Source organism: Bombus affinis, chromosome 17 (genome assembly GCF_024516045.1).
Source record: "Bombus affinis isolate iyBomAffi1 chromosome 17, iyBomAffi1.2, whole genome shotgun sequence".
In the NCBI taxonomy this organism is placed as follows: domain Eukaryota; kingdom Metazoa; phylum Arthropoda; class Insecta; order Hymenoptera; family Apidae; genus Bombus; species Bombus affinis.
In genome coordinates, this window is record NC_066360.1 from 6,344,846 (window position 1) to 6,370,322 (window position 25,477).

Genomic DNA, 25,477 nt, shown 5'->3' on the forward strand with positions numbered 1-25,477 from the left:
ATAAATAAGTAAATATTACATTATTAAATAACTAATTGAATCTGTCGTTTGGGTCTAGCGGGTAGTGTCTCTTCAGCCTGCGAATGTGGTCCGTCGTTTCAAGTAGTCCAGTGATTAGGGGGTTCCGGTGTTTGTTGACTCTTTTGCTATATCTGCAGCTATATTTTGCTATTTCCTCTTTCACTGTGGGTATCTTGAGGTCACGGTGGATTGTTTCGTTGGTAACATACAAGGGTGCATTTAATAGAGATCTTAGCGTTTTCGATTGGGAGCGTTGGAATATTTCAATGTTGGAATTACTTGCTGTTCTCCATAGTTGGATTCCGTAGGTCCAGACTGGTTTTATTACAGCCTTATAGAGCGTAATTTTGATCTACGTGCTTAGGTTGGAGCGACGGCCAATGAGCCAATAAAATTTTTTGAGTTTGTCCCTGAGTTGTTTAGATTTGTCTAGGATATGTTGTTTCCAAGTTAATCTTCTGTCCAGAGTCATGCCCAGGTATCTGACTGTGTCCTTGTTGGGAACTGTTATATTGTTAATGGAGACCTATGGGCAGGTTTGTTTTCGCAGCGCGAAGGTTACATGTGTGGATTTTTTTTTCATTAATTTTGAAGCCCCATTTGTGAAACCACTTTTCCATTGAGTCGAGACCTCGCTGGAGAGTGGATGAGGCTGTTGTCGGGTTGGCGTGGGACGCTAATAGTGCTGTGTCGTCGACAAATGTTGCTATGGTTATTCCTGTTGATATTGGTAAGTGGGCAGTGTAGATGGAGAATAGAAGGGGCCCGAGGACACTGCCTTGGGGTATGCCCGCTTCTATTGGGAAAGTTGTGGTAATGGCGTCTGCGTATTTAACCATGAATTGCCTATTGGTTAAGTAGGACTTTAGGATGGAGTAGTAAGTGTGTGGTAGGACTTTTTTAAGTTTGTAAAGAAGCCCTTCGTACCATACTTTGTCGAATGCCTGTTGAATATCAAGGAATACCGCTGAGCAGTATTTTTTCTTTTCGAGGGTTTGGCTGATATTGTTTGTTATCCGGTGGATTTGCTCTATTCTGGAATGCTGCTTCCGAAAACCGAATTGATGATCTGGCAGTGTTTTCAGATCCTCTAGGAGTGGAAGTAGTCGATTCGTTAGCAAATTTTCGAATAGTTTTGACACAGTGGGTAGAAGACTAATTGGGCGATAGGAGCTAGTTTCGTGTATTGGTTTTCCGGGTTTTGGGATGAGCGTAATCAGTGACGTTTTCCAGGTTTTGGAATAGTATTCAAGGCGAAAAATTGCGTTGAAGATTGAAGAAACGAGTGCAATCCCTTTTACAGGTAGTTCCTTAATTGCTTTGTTACTTATTTGATCATGTCCCGGTGCTTTCCTGGGGTTCAGACGATGGATTAATTCAGTAACCTCTAGAGAAGTGAAAGGTTTAATGGGGAGAGACATTTGGAAGGGAGAATGCAGGTATTCTGTTATTTCCGGAGCGGTATTAGAGGAGTGTGGTTTGAAAATGTTGGATAGGTAGTTGGCGAAGAGGTTGGCTTTTTCTACAGGGCTTCGTGCCCATCCGCCTTGCGGACAGCGAATTATTTTGGGGGGGGGGGGACGCGTGAGTTTCCTGGAAGCCTTCCATAGTGAGTTGTTGGAGTCGGCAGAGGGGGACAAATTGACGAGGTACTTTTGGAAACAGTCGTTTCTTAATTTTTTAATGATTTTGTTAACTTCCTGGTTGCGTTGTTTAGCTTCCGTTTGACGTCCGGTGTTTTGTGGGTTTGCCATACTCTTCTTAGTCTTCGTTTTTCTGTAATTTTGTTTAATATGTAATGGGGATATTCGTGTTTACTAATAGAAGTCTTAGTAGGTGTTGAGGAGCGGATGGCGTTTATTATGCTCGTGTGTAGGTATTCTGTGGCAGTTTCGATATCTGCCTTCGTTTTTAGTGAGATTGAGGCAGAGGTTGAGCGGTTAAAGATTTCTCTAAAGAGCTGCCAGTTGGTGAGTTGGTTGTGAATAAGGCCATTAGGTGGGTTTTCGATTATTGCTGAACCGACTGCTGCTATTACGGGGGAGTGATCGGAGGAGAGTTCAGTCGAGGAGTTGATTTTGAAGTATCTGGGCGAGATATTTTTGGTTATGAAGAAGTCGAGTAAATCGGGGACTTCGTTAGTGTCAGTGGGCCAGTATGTGGGTTCATATGTGGTGAGGTAGTTGAGATTGTTGGTGGTTATGCTTTTCTAGAGGATTTTGCCTCTTGCTGTGACAAGTCTGCTGCCCCGTTGGCTATGTTTGGCGTTACAGTCTCGTCCAGCTATGAATCTATTGCCTAGGGCGTCAAAGAAGCTGTCGAAGTTCTCTTTAGCAATCGAGTGTCTGGGAGGGCAGTATACTGCTGAGGTGGTGATTGTACCATGGCGGTCTTCTATTGCTACGCTTGTGGCTTGAAAGTAGTCTTTCTGGAATGATGGAAGCGTAATGCTTAATGCTGGATTTGATGATGATTCCGGTGTCGCCGTGTGCTTTTCCATTGGGGTGTTGGGTATGGTAGATGTAGCCGTGCATTTTGAGGTAGTTTTTGTCAATGAAGTGGGTTTCAGATATGAGCATTACGTCGATTTGCTGTTGTTTTAAGAAGAGTTCTAGTTCAAATTTGTGCTAAGTTAGACCGTTGGCGTTCCACAGAGCTATACGCATTGGTTTTATTTTGCTTCTGTGCGTATTAATTTATCCATGAAGAGTGTGAGTAGTGACAGCAAGTTGTTAATTTGCTCAGTTTGCTTCTCGATAAGTTTTTCGAGTCTGGTGGAGTTGTCTGTGTTTTGTGGGGTGGGAACACTATTTTCTGAGTGTTCACTGTGGGTTTTCGAGTTGTTTATGTTTCCTTGTGTTGCCTGATCATAGGATATTGTTGGTGTGGTGAGTTTTTGGGGTCTTGGTTCTTGTATGGTCATCTCCTTGGGTCTCAGCTTTGGATACTTAGTATTATGTAGTGTTTTATAGGCTGAGCATCCTTTGTTGTTCGCAGTGTGTTCTCCTTGACAGTGGATGCACTTCGTGGGGGTTTCTGGAGATTTAGTGCATTGGTCAGTGGGGTGACTACCTGCACAATTTACGCACCGGAAGTTATGATTGCAGTATTTCTGCGTGTGGCCGTACCTTTGGCACCTTTTGCATTGTACTATCTCTTTCTTTACAAGAGGTGGTTCGATCTTAACTGTAGAGTTCATCAGCCGGTTGACGTTGTAGACATCTTTGTTATTTTCTTTTTGTTTTATATCTACGAAAAATAGCGATAGTTGATTTTTTGTGACTCTATGTCTAATGTTGCTGATGCTGGTTACCTCGTGGGCAAGTGTTTGAAGTTCGAACTTCAGTTCGTCTAGGTCGACTGAGTGGTGGATATTGCGTAGCACCACACGAAAACGTCTTTCTTGCTTGAGTTGGTACGTGTGGAATTTTGCATTCAAGGTTTTTAGCAACTTAGTTAATTTTGTATAGGCGTCTGGGTTGGTCGACAGAATTTTCACGTGGTTGTTATTAATTTTTAACTTGTAATCCTCTTTGCTGATATCTTTTTCAATGGACTTTATCATTGTTTGGTTGTCGATAACGTCGTCAATGAATATTGGCGGGGGAGGGGGAATTCTTTGGGTATGGAGATTATTTACCGTTTCGGTTGTGTTCATGGAGTCTTCTGTAGTCTCCAGTATTGAGAACTTGTTGGTGGTGGTCACTTGGCTAGCTGGTGGAGTTGGTTTGTCTCTTGCTCACATTAATCTTGATAGCTTCCAGCTTGCGTTTTTTCGTGTGCGGGTCGTTTGCAAAGAGGGGTTGTATTTCCCCCCTTTCCCACGGGGGAGGAAGAGCGGCGTTGTTGTGACTGAGCTCTGTAAAGCCCGTTTGGGATGATTGGTCCATCATCGATCTAGTTAATTCAATATGAAGAAACTAGTCGAGAGGCTGTGATTCGGGTCAGAGCTTAGTAGCGTTGGATTTTTCACTAGCACGTTTGCGAACACTTTGCTAGGTTGGTTAGATTCGCTTTCGACAGATGGGCGTCATGTGTCGTTTTGTGAACTTCACAGGGCACTGGACACACGTCTGCACGCTTCGGCACTCACCAGCAAACTGATGAAAATGATAAGTTGACGAAATTTTTTTCGGTAAAAGTGGACAAAAACTTGCACAGCACGGATCATTTTTTTTTAACATATAAATATTGTAGAGATTATATTTTCAAGTAACACACGTTATGAATTCTATGGCACCGTCTTCTGGTCCTTGAGATGAAGAATTTTGTAAGCAGTACTTATTTCGCAATTCGTAACGAAACTAAACAGCAGTCCTGAAATGTATTAAAAATGACGAGCTGTTAGGTAAATGTGAAATGACCGTATAGCATTTCCATTTGTTTTTAAAATACTGGTCAGTCTTGTTATACGAGTATAAGAGGCAAGAACCTGATTGTGATATCAGATGGAAATTGGGTTTGGTTAGGTTAGTGACGGGGTCCAGGAGGAAGAGTTGATACCTCGCCACTACACGTATACTTTATAGCATAAATCTTGAAAATATACAGTGGTTCATGAATTTTCACATGCTTTTAAAATTCTAGACAATTAAAATACGCATGTTAAATTTAAGAACTGGAAACGATGCTCTTATTACTATAAGATATCAAGATTATACATCTGTACATTTAAAATTAATTCGATAACGTTTGTAAAAGTTTTGAAATTTTCGTTGCAATTACTTGATCGGAATTTTGACATATCGCGTGCAACGTTACATCACAGATGAAGTATTTTTGTAAATTGTCTTAAAATAACTATTTTGTAGGCACAAGAAACGAGGATCGAATGTCTCAATTACGGAATAAAAGAAATTTCAAAAGGAAGTTCCAGTAGACGTCCCTTTTCCTTGCAACGTAATAAGTATTTAACCAAGTCAATGATTATTGTTGTCAAATACTTCATGACATCACTTGTAAATATTATATCGTCGTATTTATTCTTTAAAATCACTATTCAATTTAAATCACAGATTTTTTTTATTTCCAATAATTTTTGCAATTTATCTTAAATCTACCAATCGGTGAAATTCTGTGGCAGGAAATTACAGTGAAGGACGCTGTTCTTCATAATTTGTAGTGGCTACAAGAATGTCAATGTGATTTCGAGTTCATTCATAGTCTTATCCTATTATTATCATTTTTGAAGATAGATATGTAACGTTACAAGCTCCTCACCCCACTGTGGTTTGAGAATAGTAAAATTGATGCTTACCTTTTGAAGTTCATATGTATTCTAATGTCTTTACTTTAATTTGTTCTTCAATGATCTTTGATCATTTTTGATCTTTGATCATCATTCATTTGATCTTCAAAATATCCCGAGTCGGTTCACCATTTAAAACCAGGAGACATAGATGTCATTGCCGCAATGGGTGATTCCTTGACAATCGGCGCTGCAGTTACTTCGATTTATACGTTCGAAGTGCACATTGAAAATAGAGGCATAGTAGGCAGTATCGGCGGTCAAGGCACTTGGCGACAGTACCTGACTCTTCCTAATATTCTTAAAGTTTGTTCATTTCTTACATCTGCATTGTTTACGCATACGATTTGTGTTATCGCCATAAATGCGAATACTAAAATCTTTCATAGTCCGATTTTCCTATATGCAGGAATTCAACCCTAAATTAGTAGGTTATTCACTTGGCGACTCTATAAGTATTGATCCAGCTGCGCAGTTAAACGTCGCCGAAGGTGGAGCTATGTCTAGAGATATAACTTTCATGGCGACATATTTGGTCAATAAAATAAAAGAAGACCCGAGGATAGATATCAAAAAACATTGGAAGGTTCGTATATTCGTAGACAAGGTAATTATATACAATACATATTTACTATATGGCAGGTGGTGTTTTAATATGCATATAATCATTGAAATTAACATATGATTAATAGAACATAAATTCGCATAAAATCTAAATTATTTACCTTTACCATTTGTATTCGCATATTAAAATAAAAATTACTCAAGGCCTTTATACGTTCGTTAATAACGAATAAAAATCATAAAACTATTGACATTATAATTCGAGAAGTATTATACTGCAGTTTTGATGAACTATTTTCAAAATTTAATTACATTACCCTTTATTCACTAGAAACACACTTGCAATATAATTAAAAATTATAATTACAATTTAAAAGGATTAGATGCAAGTATGAAATTGCAAGTATAAGCGATGCGAAATTGCAAAGCGAAATGGACGCTTAGAACGCGACCGTTTTTTGCTAATTTTACAAGTTATTTCAAAAATTAAATGTCTATAAGAAAATTTAATACTAGCACGCGATAGAAAATAGATTTTCGCTAAGGAAAGCATCAATAAAGCCACAAAATCATGTTTTGTTTTGGATGTAAATGCGAAGAAGTTTGACAAAACACGCGGTGACGGCAATGGTATTCAATGTTGCCGAGTATCTAGCCTGCCGCTCAGCATAATGGAACAGCAAAACGCGTGAGGCTATTAGCCGTTGACATTGAGTAACATTGCAGACTCCCATGTTTTGTCCAACTTTTTCCACGAGTTCATTCGTTATACAGATCGTTTCCCGGCAGCTATGATGTGTTTATAGAAACGATCGCACCACGCTGACGCATACGTTGCCATGGACGTGCATGTATGGATAAGGTCCAATGTAGTATTACCAGCAGATTCTTGCAAATACCTCGGAAACTAAAGTCGAGTAATGGTATAATGTTTATAGTATAATGTTGTTCTGAATGATGGGTTTTACATTATAGATAAATTTCATCAAAATCGGAAATGCAACCGCTTTTGTGCCCAATTACCTTAACTTTTATTTTATATTTAAGCGTATTTCATTTTTGTTAAATGTTGGTGAATAACTTTATTGAAAGGAGTTGTTAGAAAACGATGTAGATTGATCATCTTTGAATTCAATTCACATTAAGATCTGACTGGTAACTCGGGCAATGTCGGGCTCAACTTTGGATGAAAAAACACTGATAAATATATTTATAAACGTATATTATGAATACGTATACAGACGACCAGTTCGTATTTCTATAACACATATCCAGTAATGTCACCGATACTGTATCAATGCTATCGACATCAACCTACGAATTTCAATCTGTTATTCATTAATATCAAGGTATCAGTTATCGATATTGATTCTTTTCTAATCGATCGGAAACAAGTACTGTACTTGAAACACCATAAACGTATCGACACTCGTCTGATACCGCAGGTAAATTTCGGTACAGATTCTTAGAGCTAAAATAAGATGAAAATCGAGAACAACAGAATTGCGCTTTCTTTTTTTACACGAACGAATGTAGATCCACATTTTTATTATTTCACATTTATACGATATTACTTCCCTAACAAATTTCAAGTACCATTTGATGTCGATTCTAAGATACATATGAAGAATATGACATTTTGTTCCATTTCTTTAGGTGGCAAAAGATTGACGAAGAAGTCGTTAATTATCCAGAATTTCATAGAAATGACTTCACTGTAAAATTTTTACCGACTCTGAAAGATGCAAAAATACCTCTTGCCGAGGATGGATTTACCGACCTCTCATACCTTAATGCTGATTGCTTTCATTGGAGTCAAAAACTACATGCATTGTGTGAGTATAACAGATGAAACTATACAATTATTTAATAAGTGTTACGTTGATAATCAGAAATGTTTTGTGTTTCCTAAGATGCGAATAATCTGTGGAACAATTTGTTGGAACCAGTTGGTAACAAGAGTAGGGCTCTCACTTCGCTATTTGAAAAATTTCTGTGTCCTACTTCGGAAAGACCGTTCTTGATGACGTATAAAAATTCAAAGAACAGCGAAACTTAAGGATAGTTAGAGAAATTAAAAACAGTTTCTGTAAGTGGAAGTTGTATTATAATCTTCGTACTTGCTTATTTAAAAACTACCAAAATTATAATCAGCAAATGTTCTAAAATAAGAACCAATGTTGGATCCTTAATAATATTTAATTTTTGCTGTGGTATTTCAGTCATTTTGATCTTGTTCTTGTAATTTAAGTTCTTTGTGAATAAGTAATAAAGAAAATTGGTAATACTTTGACCAGTGAAACATTTTCTCAGTCCTCGTCGGACATACAAATTCAACATAAAATTCAGCTTTTTCGAAGATGCTTCGCTTTTCCTATCTTTTTGCTCTAGTTAGTTGCTTATTTCTCCTTTTGCTTTTGTTTAAAGTATATACATATATAGCATATCATTGTTATGTTCTGAACGTGAGTCGTGCATGAATCCAGAAATGAAAGGAGAAAGGAGATTTGCAGTAAATAAAAAGTATATACTCCTCACATTCGCATGATCGTCATCTCGACCACAGTGGCAACCAATTAACGAAGAACACGAAAATACAGAAACAAACGAAATAAACATGGAAATATCACAAGACAATGACGGGAACAACGAACTAACACACCACGAAGAAAGCTGGACGGTGGCAACTTCCAGCAAAAAACGTAAAGTAACCCCGTGCACAAGCGGCAGGAAAAGTGTACTACAAGAAAAAAAACAATGGCTGCAGGATATCAAATTCAGTAACTCATTTAGCGCACTGCCAGAAGAGGCAGCAACGGACTCAACGGAAAAACCAACAACCCGCATTGATAAACCACCACCAATATATATAGATGCGAAAATAATTGACCCCCTCATCGAACTACTAAACAACACTGCAGGGAAAGATAACTATGTTATCAAATAGATAAAAATAGACCAGGTGAAAGTGCAACCAACACCCCAAACACATTCAGAAAAGTGACAAAATCACTAAAGGATCAAAATGCAGGGTATCACACCTATCAGCTCAAAACCGACAAAACTTACAAAATAGAAATCAGGGGATTACACTCAAAAACAAACACTGACAACATAAGCGAGGAACTAGGAAAAATCGGACACCAGGTAAGATCAATAAGTAACATAACCAAGTACGATACCAAACAACGATTACCGCTATTTCTAATTCAGCTTGAACCTAAAAACAATAATAAAGATATATATTAAATCAAAAAATTACTAAACACAATAGTAACAGTGGAGCCACCTAGACATAAAAAAGATATTCCGTAATGCATAAGGTGTCAGCAATACGGCCACACAAAAAATTATTGTAACAGAAGCCCGGCATGTGTTAAATGTACAAAAAACCATTTAACAATACACTGCCCATCCACAGGAAAAATAGAAGAAGTTAGATGCTATAACTGTAACGGAAACCACCTAGCCAGTTATAAAGGGTATGAAGTCAGGAAACAATTACAACGTAAACGGTTTCCGCTGCTACGAAACAGGACATGCAATAACTTACAAGCGCAACAGGACAACGCAAAAACCGCGACAATACCAAATTCACAGCAGTACCAACATCTTTGGTAGCCGAAGCTACGTGCAAGTAATCAGCCAATCGCCACCTTCTGACAAACAATATCACAACAACATCAGCAACGACACTACAGAAATCAAGGAACTTCTCAAACAATCCATCAAAAATACCGAAATGCTAACTAGAATGATAAGCGAACAAAACGACAGCAAATGGCAAACATTTAAAGAAATAATCGAAAGCAAAATAAACTGCAACATCCCATTGAAAACTCCCGAACACATAGAACAGGCAGTAGTAACATTGACAGAAATTATCCAAGAAGCAGCAAGGACAACCGCTACACCTGAACCAACAACAAAAACAAAACATCAAAGCAAAAACCCCTCAGATCTCCACAAAGTTCACCCAATTAAAGGTGACGTTAGTCTGCCATATTTAAGTCTTTCGCAAGAAGATTGTTAGAGAAAGTAAACATAGTGTTTCACGCCGCGGCCACTGTGAGATTCAACGAGCCGTTACACGTCGTTACGCGAATCTACATGAGATTGGGGAGAAAGTTTATACGTAAGTATAAGTTATACGCAAACGTTGTTCCATGGTTTACGAATTAATTTATATTCACTTATTATCGACTTTGCAGTACGAGCTTGAAACCTTCAGAGATGATCGACATGTGTGACAAATTCGAAAAACGTCTATCAACCAAATAGAAAAAAGATTTTAAAATCTTATCCGAACACATACACATTCAGTAAGAATTTAGCAGAGCAAATTGTAGCAACCAAGTGCAAAGATATGCCAGTTGCGATAGTTCGGCCAAGCATAATTGGTGCCTCTTTGAAAGAGCCATGTCCTGGTTGGATACAGAATATTTCTGCATTAACAAGTATTTTCATAGATCTTTTTCAATAGTAATTGTTCAATACTCCTTTCATTTCCTAAAAGTGGAGTTAATCGATGTTTGCCATTTGGTGCTTTTAATGCAAAGTGACTTCGGTTTGCTATAAAATATTGGTTTGCATGTGTGTTCTATTATTATCGGTGTATGATCGGAGCTAAGTTCCAGACTGGCTGTTATTTTTAATTTGTTTGCATTTAGTCCTTTTATAACTGCAAAATCAAGCAAGTCAGGAATTTTGTTTAGATCTGCCGGCCAGTATTTTGGTCTTCCTGTGGATAATATGTTGAGATTACTTGTCCTATTGTAATTTTCTAATGTTCTACCTGGATGTGTGTTAAATCTTGAGCCCCATAGTGTGTGCTTTGCATTGCGATGTATTTGTCACCTAAGGATTGAAAGTACTGTACCAATTTGTGCTGTGTCATTTCGTGTCGCGGTGGTACATATACTGCTGACATCTGGAAGTAATTGCTGTTAGTTTGTATTGTAACGGTGGTTACTTGAACGTTTTCCAGACTAATTTGGCTATGCAAGTAGCGTTTGATATCGTTTCTTACTATCACTGCTTGTGCTTTTCATGAGGGGTGTTTGGTATCATAGATAGTAATATGGTATTTTCATGCATCTTTGAGGGCTCGTGGTTGGAGACCATTGGATATCCAAGCTGATATTTTTAGCGTGTCCATTTCTATTTTTTACTTAACACGTTTGTAAGAAGTTATAGCATGATTGTAATTTGTTGTGTTTGTTGTCCGAGTACTGCGTTTAGCTCACTTATCATGTTTGTTACCATTTCAATGTTGCGAGGGATAATTGCCGTATGTTCTGCTTCGAAGCGATGGAGATAGTTTTCGTTGTAGTTGTTTTCTGATTTCGCACCATTTATAGTTTGCTGGGTGATTTCCATTACGTGTGTGGTGGGGCTAAGAGAACAGACAAAGCGATGCTAATGGGGAAAGACGAATTAACAGTCAGTGTTAGTTGAGAATTCAGAGAGTATTAGTTGAGAAGTGGGAGAGTGTAAATCGAGACATCAGGGAGTGCGAATTGCGTTGTCGACAGTGTGTTGCTAGTGTCACGACCGGCATACTATGAAATCCGATGGACTGATGACGGAGATAAAGATGTGGCGGTACTCGGCGAAAATGTATATCGCCGAAGTACCTAAGGAGCCATCAATATCCCAACGGTCCTTTCGCCGAATGTTCGAGAAGAAGGCGTGCGTGTCAACGGTCGCGGACGCTTAACAAACGCATGGATAGTGGTGATGTTGAGGGGTGACAAAGGAAAATGAAACAGATCTGATCGAAAGTCAAATTGTAAGAGCTTCAGTATTGGAAAGTCACGGTTAGAGTTCAGAAGAAAATCGTAATTAGTGTAAACCAAATATTTTAAAAATTAATTCTCTTTTTATTTTTTTTTTATATTTTATTTTTTCTTTTTATCTTCGATTTCCTCTTTTTTTTTATATTACGTGACACTAGCGTTTTCGAGAGAGTATGGTCCGCGTGAAAGAGAACGTTGGAACCGTAGCGACGAGAGTTGCAAGTTAATTATTTAGTTATCTTAATTCTAGTACGTCATTTTGAGTAATTCACGTTAAACAACCATCATATCCTGTTTAATCAACATCTGTTTAATCTATCGTAAATAAACTAATTGTAGTAGAGATCCTACACTATTGTGTTTATGATTTCTTTAACGTCAAGAATTCCTTTGTTATTAGCTTTGGATTCAAGTTCTATTGGAAACACTGGCAATGACTGTTTCGTATCATATCTGGTTATGTTATTTGTTGTTCTTGCTTAATGTCCGATGTTTATTAATTTTTCTGTTTTGAGCTGGTATGTACAATACCAAACGCTTTTCTCTTTTAATGCTTGCGTTGCATTTCTAATGCTTTCTGTAGTTTGTTTGCACTTTTACTTGTGCTGGTTTTATTACGCCCCGAAGCTTACTATAGGTCGTGTTCGTAACCGTCGCTCGTGGTGCTACAGTGTCGCAGACAGATCGTCTTATATAACTAGCGAAATATTCCGATTCGATAACAAGTTTTAATTGCTTTATACTGAAGTTTTCTCTTCCAGCAGTGTATTTTCGAACTATCGCGGGGAGACGTGGTCACGAGAATACGAGTCAACGGGAGTCGTAAATTCCCGTTACGATTGTAATAATCAACACCACGAATAGTTCGATCTCCTTGTTTCGGTTAGGATAATAGGGGTGTTTGTTGTAGTATAACACTGTGATTCGCAGAGTTATAAAAATATATATTTCCAACACTTTGTACAATCACACAAATTAGTAACGCCGTTGACTAAAATACAGGTAACGAAGAAAAGGATTATTCGTTGATGAGAGAATTCGTATATGTTGACTTTGATTGACTAGCGGGATATGTTGAGAGCCGTCGGAACTCTTTGTCCGGTAGGTACTGTGAGAGGTATAGGGACTATAGGAACTGTGAGAGCCGAAGGAACTCTGAGAACTGGTTCTGATGTGATTACGGAGGAAAGCACGGTATGGGTGTGCTTTTTGAACGAAGGAAGTTGATTCGTTGTTCAGACTTTTCGTTATGAAATTGAGGACAAGGATCGGCGCTACCCATTGGCTAAGACGTCGATGATTGAAGATGGGAGGTGTAAGCACCCTACCAACATGACTCATGGGAAAATCCAGACTTTTCTATTATAGAAATGTTTTCCCGATCATATAATTACCGGGTTTTCCCGTGATAACTACCAGCTTTCTCCGTAATCTGTAAGAACGTACAATAGATCTAAGGACTTTTTAAGTACCAGTTATAAACCGAAAATACTTGCAGGATTAAAGTTTCCTACAAGCTAATAAAACTCGGTTTATGGTGGGGCATTAGGTTTATTGAGGGTTTCTCTAACGGTGCTTGGGCCTTGACGGTCAGACATTAAAGGACGTCGCGCGGAACGTACGCGACGTAACAAGCAGTGTTGTTCCATAATTCGATTAGCGGATCGATTTGGGCATCTATGTAGATCGGTGGTGGTTTAACGATATGAGTTGTGACCTTTTTTGTTGGTCAGAAGTGAACCGAATGAATTTCGGAATGGGATATCTTGTAGCCGTTGTTGCTTTTCTGTGTCTGAAATTTTCATGGCGCTTGTGTCTGGTATTATTTTACGCTTTTTGTGCGCTGTTGCTACCTTCCAGTGTTCATGTTGATACGATAGTTCGTCATTGTAGCTGTTTTCTTCTTTGTTTTGCAACGTTTCCATTTTGTTGAAGAACTTTCCTGTTCTTTGTTTATTGGTTGTTTTTCACTTAACGTATTTGTAGATTTATCTATGTAATATATTTTACCTTTGTTTGTTATTTTGGTTGGTGGCATTTGCTGTTGCATTTTGGAGCTTTATCATTTTATAGTGTTTGTTGTCTTTTCGTTTATCAAAATTCACTGCTTTCACTGAAACACAGTTTCTCACGTCTGTTTAGCTCGGCTGCTCATGCTGAACTGTTTCTCACTATTAGCAGAAATATCTGCTCATCTCTGGATAAGACTTGCGAAGCCACATTGGTTTCCACAGAGATCATTAATACAGATAACTCGTATACATGTAGATGCCAAAAGCATGAACGGGTCATACTTAGAAACAAAATCCGTAACAGTAAGAAAGTGGGTTTAAATGTACATTAGCTGAGATTAAAAGCAAAGAAGGGAAATGTTGCGATCTGATGTTGATCTTTGGCGTTCGTAACCGTTACATGTTATTGTACATATCAAATTTTAGGTTTCTTGAATTATATTCAGATCAATACGGTACTTGCTGCCATTAGAAATAGTTATTAGAAAGGATTGATTGGAATGATTTCAAAATTGTTTAATAAATTAACGAACAAGAATTGAACTAATCGAAATAGTTTAACGAATATTTCTGGTGTCAGTAACTACAGTTTTGATTTAAATATAATTCGAGAAACCTAAGATTCGACACCTAGAAAGACACATAATGGTTACGAAGACAGAAGATCAGAATCAAATTGAAATAGCATGTATGAATTGTTTATAAATCTGAAATCGTTCGCGTGTAAATACATGCATCCTCATCGAGCAGTGTCATAAATAGTTTTATTTAGAAACGGGACGAGTGAAAAGACAAAATGAAGCGGATTATGTTTCCCTTCTCATAAAATTTTATTTATATTGTATTTGTTTTAACAGAAAAAATAAGGTTCAAATAGTCAGTACATGATAAGGTATATTATCCATAGTACGATCATTATACCGAACATTTTCGAAATTTGATCTATCCAGTACAACCTGAAATTACCGAAAATATATGTATTTATATTAGTTCCTATTTTTTTATAGTAAGGTACTTTTATACGCACCTTGATAATCGTTGTCGGGCTGTTGGCTGAAACTCTTGTTTTAGAATAAATTTCCTGATACCCATCAGGTAAATTGCAATATACTTCTCCCAATTCATATCTCCTAAATCTAGTTTGACCATATCGCTGTCGTTTAACATTTTCACCTTCCTCGCCAAGTCGGAACAGTTCTCCCTTTGAAAAGTCCATTCGTTCGTGGTGAAATATGTTACTGATGTGAACAATTTGTAGCTAGATTTTAGAAATTTCATCATTCTGAAATATCATTTTTAATTGTTATTGTAGATGAACACAAAGATTGTCTCAGAAAGATTGTCCTCTTTGTTCGAGGTTCGATAGAATACTCACATTGGTTTACTACCTCGGAGTCTTAAAAATATATCTATGACGAACGCAGGCAAATACGAAATTACACTCCGAACCTTGTAAATATATCTATTAGCTATTATTGGACTATCCGGATACCATAACGTATCGTTCAGTGGCGTTTCTCTGCTATGCTTCAACACGAGCTGTTGCAACTGACCCCACCTTGTCAATAGGAACATTTACATTATTACAATTATTGCAACTATACTTAAAGCACAGTTTACTGTTATGTTAGTATCTCGGGAAATATTATGTAATTTAGATAAATGTTATGTCATATCACTACTTTTCGAAATTGAAGTATTGAGAGCAAAAGCGTACTTTTGTATTCTACGTTCATTTGCGTATTGTTCACATTACTTAAACAAACTGAGTTTTTTGGAATACTGTAACAATCGAATTACATGAGTTGAAAAAGATTCGTAATACATTTTACCTAAAAGGATTAGCGCTACTCGTGCAATTGTAAACTTTAACTTCGTGCTCAGAATGTAGCGTGACATGCCATGCAATAGATATTATCGCGTCCACTATGAAATCGACGGGCACTACATCTAATCTTGCATCTTTCCTACCCCGTATTGCTGTTGCACATCCTCTACTGGTTAACAGAAGGATGCCTGGTAACATTAATTTGGTTTAGAAATTATTTGTGATTTTCGATTAGCAGAAATGTAGCACTAAATAGATAGGAAAGAATTCTCCTAATTATGAACAACAGCAAACTTGAACTATAATAATGATGAACTAGTGGAAATCCTGTTATTTGGCTTCCTACAAGCCAACAGATTAACTCCTCTTTTCTGAAATGTGACGAGTATTGAACAATTATCATTGCAAAAGATTTACGAAAGTACCTGTAAGTGCAGAAGTACCCTGTATCCAACCAGGACATGGTTCTTTCAAAGAGGCACCAATTATGCTTGGCCGCACTATAGCAACTGGCAGATCTCTGCACCTGCTTGCTACGATTTGCTCTGCTAAATTCTTACTGAATGTGTATGTGTTTGGATAAGTTTTTAAAATCTTTTTTTCTATTTGGTTGATCGACGCTTCGTCGAATTTGTCACACATATCGATCACCTCTGAAGATTTCAAGCTCGTGCTGCAAAGTTAATGATATGTGAAAATATTCTTCATGATATAATTCTAAATGTAATATTCCTAAACCACGCAACAATGTCCGCGTATAACTTATCCTTACGTATAAACTTTCTCCTCGACCTCGTATAGATTAGCATTGGTAAAAGCTGTGCTGACGTGGACGAAGCTAATCGGATGCTTTAGTTCGTTCCAAAGCTCGATGACACGAAGAGTACCCTTCGTATTCACATTAACAGCCACGTGTAACGGCTCATTGAATCTCACAGTGGCCGCGGCGTGAAACACTATGTTTACTTTCTCTAACAACAGATTTCTATCTTCTCGCGAAAGACCTAAATCTGGCAAACTAACGTCACCTTTAACTGGGTAAACTTTGTGGACAACTGAGGGATATTTTGCTTTGATGTCATCGTATATCTGAAAACGAAAATTCCAGAAATGAGATTTAATCAATTTATCTCCTGACAGGTTTAAACATTGAAGGAAACAAGTGGTTATATTTACGAACGGGATCATCTATGAGCTTCTTAATTCGTTGTTCTATCGTTTCGTCCGTTTTTGGACGAAGTAGTATAAAAATGGCTGTGATGCGCGGACACATGCGGAGCAGCTTTTCCAGGAGACCTTTTCCAACGAATCCGGTTGCCCCAGTCAAAAGAATCCCACTACCGGTGTAGAACTCTTCGAGAGTATTCGTCTTATTCAACCCTTTATTGATCGCATTTTCATTTCTTTCTTTATTGACTGTATCCATGTTTCAGGATCTTGACACTTTCAGTTCCAATATTTGCTATAGATTATCATTCCCGACAAACAGTAAGTGGAAAAATGTGTTAAATGATATACCATATTGGTTATAGTTGAAATCTTTTTATATATTACCTTCTAAAGAAATCTACGTAATTCAATAATTATTGGTTCGTTTTGCATGAATCAAATAATTGCGTTAGGTCAACGATATTCGATTAAGTAACGATAATATTTCGAGTCTAAGTTTAAACATTCCTTATGTAGTTTCATTTGACGTCTTCATTTTTTATTTCATGTGTATGCTTGTGAATATCATAACATACAGTGATCAGTAATTTGTGTGGGAAATGTGTGTAGGTCATGCGAGACAGTGTTAGCTCACATTTAGTAGCTCCTCGTGAATAGTTAATGCGTATGTGATTCTGCTGTCACCCCCCGTGACAACATGCTCATGTGATATCCGTATTAATATATTTCATATGTTCTCTTCATTCATTAATTATTTATGGTGGCAAAAGGAAGAAAATTTCTGATATTTTTATTTTATTGTATCTTCAAGATTTTGCAACCAAACACCCTGTATAAGTAGTCCCTCCCCCCCCCATCCGATATTTTCGAGCATCCATTATTCGATTACCTTGATACTAGAACATTTTATTATCCGAACAGAATATTGTATTTCCTAATAGCGGATCCTCTTCTGTTTGAAGTATGTACTGTATACATATTTTATTAGTGTTCATGTACAATGTATTCTAATGTATTCTTTTGTTTATTCGGTTTAGTGAATTCCGAATATAAGACTTTAATATGGAACTAATAATGCTCTAGGTATCGAAACAAAACAAAACAAAAAAATGAAAGTCATGTAAATGCAATATAAGTAACGAATATACATAGTGTTGGATGTTTAACGGAACTGTCAATCAATCTTAATCTGTATTTGAATAAATGAAAATTCATATAAAAGTGATTGTTCCAATATCCGAACAGTTTTGTCGCCCTGTTAGTTTTGACACCGGAGGCTCTACTGTATTTCAAATTACCTGGTTAAAATTTTATTCTCACAGCAAACTGATGAATGTGATAGTGTAAATGAGAACAGCGGTCAATGAAATTAACCAGAACATAATATTCCTACATGTTATATGTCATATATGTAGTATCGCGAGGAAAAAGCCTGGCTAGAAATCGATCAAAACAATGTCGTCTGTCCTTCGGTTGTTAGTTTACATAGGGAAAAAAGCCTATGTGACTAAAGTCACCTAGTTCTTGAGGAGCGTTAACAGGACGGGATTAGAGAGGGGAAAAAATAACGCCAACGGAGGAGGACAGTTTGAATCTAAAAGAAGTTGTTATTGGTCGAGAAGCGTTGGACGGTTGATCGAGAAGGAGAGTAAGTTTTTTTTTTTATTATTTATTTATTAAAATTCACAATTTGTCCAATTTGGACATTTGGTGGAATTTTTTAACGGTTAAATTAGCATGTTGGTGGCTACTCCTAGCGGGGTACCATCCTCGTATTTCTTAGGTTATGTCCTTTATTAGGTCTGCTGGGTGCTTCCTTTTTAGTCTTCTGTCCATATTTATGGTTTTGTATGTTTCCGCAGCTAGCCGGTTTATGTGTGTTGCTATTCTTGATTTGTATTTCTCGGAGTATCTGCTAATTTCTTCCTTGACCGTTGGCATTCCCAGGTCCCTTCGTATATCTTCGTTTCTGACGTACCAAGGTCCGTTTACTATTGTTCTGAGGATTTTAGCCTGTATTACCTCTATTTTGTTTATATTGCTCATTGCTGCCGCCCCCCAAGTGGTATTCCGTACGTCCAGATTGGTTTTATGATCGTTTTATATATTTTTAATTTATTTTCTGTGCTTAGTTTGGATTTTCGGCTTGTTAGCCAGTGCATTTGTCTCCTTGTTTTCTGTATTTTTTCTACTATTGATTTGATGTGTAGTTTCCAGGTGAGTTTTTGATCTAAGTGGAATCCTAGGTATTTGACATGCTTTGTTTGCGTTATATGCGTGCCGTTCAATAGGATGTTTGGTGGGATCTTTTTCCGTAGCGTGAATGTAATATGGTTGCATTTATTGGGGTTTGCTTTTATTTGTTTTTCTTGTAGCCAATTTTCTATTTTTACGATATGTTCTTGTAGTATTTTGACTGCCGTTTCTGGGTTAGTATGCCTGACTAGTATAGCTGTGTCGTCCGCGAATGTCAATACTGTGCTGTTGGTAGTTGTTGGTATGTTCGCCGTGTATAATGTGTATAGTATTGGGCCTAGGACGCTTCCTTGTAGTACCCCGGCCTTGATGTCTTTAACTTGAGAATGTGTGTCCTTGATTTTTATTACGAAGGTTCTGCTGCTTAGGTAGGATTTTATTAAGTGGTGTATTTGCTCCGGGAATTGTTTCCTAATTGTTTGTAGTAGACTTTCATGGTTAATTTTATCGAATGCTTTCTCTATGTCTATAAAGAGGGCTGTGCAGTATTCCTTGTTTTCTAGTGCTACTATTATTTCGTTTATAAGCCTGTGCATTTGCTCTATCGTGGAGTGTTTGTTTCTGAAATCAAATTGGTGATCCGGTATTAGTTTTTTTGTCTCTATTATTGGTTTTATGCGGTCGTATATTATCTTTTCCAGTATTTTGGAAAATACTGGAAGCAGTGATATTGGTCTGTAAGATGCAGTTTGGTGCGGGTCTTTGCCTGGTTTATGTAACATTTTGATCTGTGCTAATTTCCATGGTTTGGGGAAGTATTGAATTCTTAGAATTGCATTGAATATTATTGTCATTAGTCTTATTGCTTTTGGCGGAAGGTTTTTCAAGATTTTACCATTGATTAGGTCGATTCCTGGCGCTTTGTTGTTTTTTGTTTTATCAATTATGTTTCTAATTTCTTGTGCCGATGTTTTAGGTATGGTGTATTCCTTGTCGGCTGTGGTAGTAGTGGTTTGTGGATCCTCCTCCGTATGACTTTTGAGGTTGCTGTTGTTGATAATGTGTGGTGTGAATATGTTGCAGAGGTGGTTGGAGAATTCTTCCGCTTGTTCTTCGTTGCTTCTTGCCCATGTGTTATCTGCTTTTCTGATTGCCGGGACGGGTATTATTGGCTTCCTTATTTTTTTCGTGGCTTTCCATAGTGAATAGTTGGTGTTCTCGTGTGTGGGGAGTGTCCCTATGAACTTTGCGAATTCGTTATCGTTGTGCTCCTTTATTTTGTTTTTTACTTCCTTTGCAAGTTTGTTTAAGTGTTTTTTGTTTTCTCGGGTTCTGTATTTTTGCCATTTTGCTTTTGCTTTTCTTTTTTCTTTGATTTTGTCGAGTATTTCTTGCGGGATTGTTATTGTTTGTCTGCTGGTTGGTTCGGGAGTAGTGGTTGTCCTTGCTGCTTCCTGAATAGTTGCTGTCAATGTTGCTACTGCCTGTTCTATGTGTTCAGGAGTTTTTAACGGGATATTGCAGTTTATTTTGCTTTCTATTATTTCTTTGAAAGTTTGCCATTTGGTGGTTTTATTGCATAGTGTTTCTGGTTTGCTATAGTGAATTGGTTTGTTTCTGTATTCAATTATTATGGGTGTATGATCGGAGCTGAGCTCGAGGTTGGGTGTTATTTTTAGTTTATTTGTGTTTAGTCACCTTGTAACTGCAAAGTCCAGAAGATCTGGTTTTTTGTTCAGGTCAGTCGGCCAATGTGTCGGTGTTCCTGTGGATAATATATTGAGGTTATTATTTCTTATGTATTTTTCCAGTGTTCTACCTCGAGGTGTAATGTTTCTTGACCCCCAAAGCGTGTGCTTTGAGTTGTAGTCTCCCGCTGCGATGTACTTGTCCCCTAGGTCCTGGAAGTATTCTTCCCACATTTGTGTTGTTATTTTGTGTCGCGGAGGCACATATACTGCTGACAACTGGAAGTAGTTGCTGCTAGTTTGAACTGTAACAGTGGTTGCTTGTAAATATTCTTTGTTAACTTGGCTGTGTAGATAATGTTTGATATCGTTTCTGACTATCACTGCTGTCCCTCCGTGAGCTTTTCCTGAGGGGTGTTTGGTATCATATATGGTGTAGTATGGTATTTTCAAATAGCTTTTTGTAGTGAAGTGTTTCTGAGACAAGTAGTATGTCTATATTATTATTCTATATGAATGTTTTAGTTTCGAGGGCCCGTTGTTGTAGGCCGTTTGAGTTCCAGGCTGCTATTTTTAGAGTGTCCGTTTTTATTTTTTGCTTAGCACGTTTGTAATTAGTTGTAGCATGACTGTGATTTGTTGGGTTTGCTGTCTGAGTACTGCGTTTTGTTCGCTTATCATTCTGGTTAGCATTTCGGTGTTCTTTATGGATTGTTTGAGCAGTTCTTTGATTTCTGCAGTGTCATTGTTACTATTGCTGTGGTATTGATTGTGTGTATGTGTTGGTTGGCTGGTTACTTGAGCATAGCTTAGACAACCAATGGTGTTGGTGCTGATAGGTTTGGTGTTTATTGCTTGCTCTGTATTTGGTATTATTTCAGGTTTTGTGCTGTCCTGATGGGCTTGTGTGTTAGTGCTTGTCCTGCTTCGTAGGGGCGGGAACAGTTTACGTTGTAGTTGTTTTCTTACTTCACATCCTTTATAGCTGGCTGGGTGGTTTCCGTTACAGTTGAAGCATTTAACTTTTTCTATTTTTCCTGAATATGGGCAGTGTACAGTTAAGTGATTTTTTGCGCACTTGACGCAAGCTGGGCTTCTGTTGCAATAATTTTTAGTGTGTCCGTATTGTTGACACCGCATGCATTGAGGTATATCTTTTTTGTGTCGTGGTGGTTCGACTGTTACTATTGTGTTTTGTATTTGTTTGATATCATATATTTCCTTGTTATTGGTTCTGGGTTCCAGTTCTATTAAGAATAGTGGTAATGGTTGCTTTGTGTCGAATCTTGTTATATTGTTTATTGTTCTTGTTTGATGACCAATTTTAGCTAGCTCGTCGCTTAGTTTATGTATGTTCGTTTTAGGATGCAATCCTCTTATGACAATTTTATAGCTCCTTTCAGTTTTAAGCTGATACGTGTGGTAGATAGCATTTTTTTCTTTTAATGCTTTTATAACTTTCCTAAATGTTTCTGGTGTGTTTGTTTGTATTTTTACTTGGTCCAATTTTGTTTGCTTTATTGTGTAGTTGTTTTTCTCATCTAGATTATTTAGTAGATCGATGAGCGGGTCTATTATTTGGGCATCAACAAAGATTGGTGGTGGTTTCGTAATATGATTTGTTTGGATAGTGGTTTTATTTACGGGGTCAGCGTCTATTTCTTCCGTTAGTGAGCTGAAGGAGTTACTTAATGGTAATTCTTGCAGCCATCGCTGCTTTTCTGTAACTGGGTTTCCTATGGCACTAATGTCTGTAGTTGTTTTGCGTTTTTTCGTCCTGGTAGTATCTTTCATGTTCTGAATTGCTATCTTCCTGTCCCCGATGCTCTTTTGTTTCTTCTGTCTCAATGTTAATTTGTTTGGTTTTTATATAATATGTTTCTCCTTTTGTTGCTATGTTTATAGCAACAAAATTATATATATTTATTATATTTCCTCCTCACTATCACTTTGCAGCACTATTACTTTGAAGCACTTTTTCACTATTCACTTATACCTGGAGAGGACGACCGTCTAGATACATCCGTCCTCCTCGGCTGTCCGAGCAGGAGTGGAGAGTAAGTTGAGAGTTCAAAGTTAATCGAGGAGTCGAAGAGTAGAGTTGTTAGCGTTGTCGAGTTGCGAGAGATGTTAGCGTTGTTGAGAGTGGAGTTGTTAGCGGTGTCGAGTTGCGTGAGTTACTAGCGTAGCTGAGAGATTGAGTTGTTCGCGTTGTTCAGTTGCGAGAGTGGTCGAATTAGAGTAAGATTGTTACATTTAGTTCCATATTAAACAATCATCGTTTTCTGTCTCATTAATATCTGTATAACTAATTTATTGTAAATAAATTACAAATTGTAAATAGTATCAGGAAAAATTTATACCTAAATTTCCACGATACTACATATATTATATCTATATTTTTATGATGATTTTCACATATCCTGTAATTTTAATATGTTCATATTTATGTATACGTTATTATGTATTATATCTATCATTGTATGCATATATATCTATATTGCTTTGTACATATGTGTAATATATATTTATATTATCATGCTTATGTATGTTACGTTGCATTACATTCTACGTCATTTATTTTTGTAATTTTTCTACTTGATCTTTACAATACCAAGCCTTTTATAGCACAAGTTGTTGTGATATAGAGATTTGATACGTTGAGTATTGTACACGCACATCTATATATAGTATAAAAGTGAAGAAAATTAATATAATCAACTAAAAACAATTTTGTAAAGATACTGAACATAAAGCCCTTTTAACTCACGAATCTCTATGAAACGATGTTTATATTGTTATTCGAAGAGATATTTTGACGCAGCATCTAAATAATTAGAAAGTATAATTATAAGGAATGTAATAAATATAACAAGACAAATATATTGTATCACGATGTAGAGCATTTTGCTTAAATTTAATAAAATAATTGCGTAATTATATACCCTCTCTACTACCATTTCATCGTTTCTTTTAAATATAATCAATATTATACATGTATACTTCAGTTTATTTCAGTTTTATTACTAAACCAAGGGATCTAACTATTTAAAATTTAAAATGGCTGAAATATCTCGCATGGTTAATGTCACCGCGGAGCGTATTTTCCGATACATTCCGATATATTCCGTAAAATTATCCGATATCTCGTGCAACTATCTCGAAACGGCGAATGTTCCGATTACTGATTGATTGATTGGTTGTAAATTATTGCAAAGTCGCAATAATAAACCAGTTTTACTGGATAAAATGTAAAATATAAGATAAATATTTGAGAATCCAAAAACTTCATTTAAGCTATTGTAGTAATTAATGACCCGATGATATTTTTGATACATATGATAGTGGTAATAATGAATAACCTTTAATGAAAGACACAATTGAATACAAAATAACAAGGAATCGTCTGTTACCTGATAATATTTCCACTGCGTATCGTTAACCAAACATCGAATAAAAGTGCGACTTCACGATTGTGAATACCGATACGTCTGTCGGAGCACTTTAACGATATTCGATATGTCGCTCCTCTAAGTACTCATAGTATTAATAACCCCACCCTACTACTGAAACTGGATAATGATATGCGTTATGGATATTATTAATTAATTCATCTCCCAAAGCATTCGTATCTGTGAAAGTAGAAAATACGATCTGCGATGGCAATATCAACCACGCGAGATATATTTTAGTTGTGTAACATTCTCTTAATAAAAAATATACATGTTTTTCGTAAAATAAGATGAAATATACGCAGATGAAGTGAAGTATGCTAATGTAACATTGATTACATATGTATAAGAGATACCATGAAATGGTAATGGAGAAATATGTATTACTCAATTATATTATTAAGTTCAAGTAAAATATCGTTCATCGTGATAAAATACATTACCCTTATTTTATTTATCACCTTCTTTATGAATATACTTGTCAATTATCTAGATGCTGTGTCAAAATAACTCTTCGAACATGACGAAACTGTACGGATAATGGAGCAGTCACTTTCATACGAAATTTCATTTATTCAAATACACATCAAGATCGATTGACAGTACCTTCTGCACTAAATCTACCGGCACTTCGTGTACATCTATTCCTACTTTGTCGGGTCAAAATGACCGGTGATTAAAGAAATAACAGTTTTTATGATTTAGCTTAGGTAATGATTAATTTATAACTGAATGTATATAAAATGATGAACTTTCAAAAGATTTCGTCCAAATTTGCTGTTGCTTAATTTCAAGTCTAGACTTAAGTAAAATTACACTTTCATTTATATAGAGGCATATCTTCTTCAACCTCATTGCATTTTCTACAAATTATCTTATTATCAAATGTACATTTGCCGCATACATATTTCCCGCGTCTTGAACACATTTTCGTAATTTTGTAACATTTACAATTTTCTATTCGACAAGTTTTTTGTAGTAATGAATCTGAACTTGTTGATAGTTTCATTGCATGGTTTTTTCTCGCAATTCTTTCTACAAAAGTAATGTATGCACCAGGTTTATAACCACTTTGTGGATTTTCTATAAATCGGTCACCATATTGCAGATACCATTGCAAATTTATTGGCTTCATTCGCTCTTCTTATCAAATCATATAAACCTCAGCATTTCAGTAAGGTCATCCCTGCTCATTGTTTTTGAAAAAAATGCAGGCCCCCAAACTTCATTCCAGAAATATGAGACATCTAAATTCCTTTGCTTAATATGCACCGTGGGCATAAAGCACAGCAATAAATACGTCTAGTTTTGTTGCATCTAACTCCCTCTTATTCCCCAATACTCTAAATGCTTCTTCCGTATATTTTATTCTATGATTCCTTATGCGGTAATCAGTGATAAGATAAAATGTCGTTCTCATTTGTCCTTTCATTATATGCCATTTAGCATATCTCTAAAAATATTATGAACTGATACCTAGGCAGGTTTGGGACTTGCATC

The 25,477-nt window shown here is 36.7% G+C and overlaps 3 protein-coding genes and 1 long non-coding RNA gene across 4 annotated transcripts in view; 2 read left to right on the forward strand and 2 right to left on the reverse strand.

Moving 5' to 3' along the window:
• The window catches only part of LOC126926273 (fatty acyl-CoA reductase 1-like), a 285,326-nt gene that overhangs the window by 251,713 nt on the left and 8,136 nt on the right, over positions 1–25,477 (forward strand). The gene's annotated exons all lie outside the window — the stretch shown is intronic.
• LOC126926296 (phospholipase B1, membrane-associated-like) overlaps positions 5,379–25,477 on the forward strand; it is a 74,987-nt gene continuing 54,888 nt past the window's right edge. The window contains exon 1 of the mRNA XM_050742588.1: positions 5,379–5,575. Within this exon, the coding sequence (XP_050598545.1) occupies positions 5,435–5,575 (141 nt within the window). The 5' untranslated portion in view covers positions 5,379–5,434. The remainder of the gene's footprint in view (positions 5,576–25,477) is intronic.
• LOC126926293 (putative fatty acyl-CoA reductase CG5065) lies at positions 14,518–15,285 on the reverse strand. The gene is made up of 3 exons (XM_050742579.1): positions 15,019–15,285; positions 14,671–14,925; positions 14,518–14,599 (listed from the first exon to the last, which is right to left on the reverse strand). Exons 1-3 carry the CDS (start codon positions 15,216–15,218, stop codon positions 14,521–14,523), a joined length of 534 nt encoding a protein of 177 aa, XP_050598536.1. The 5' UTR covers positions 15,219–15,285; the 3' UTR covers positions 14,518–14,520.
• LOC126926313 (uncharacterized) lies at positions 16,715–24,019 on the reverse strand. The gene is made up of 2 exons (XR_007714484.1): positions 23,939–24,019; positions 16,715–16,933 (listed from the first exon to the last, which is right to left on the reverse strand). It is a non-coding gene; the product is annotated as an uncharacterized LOC126926313 (long non-coding RNA).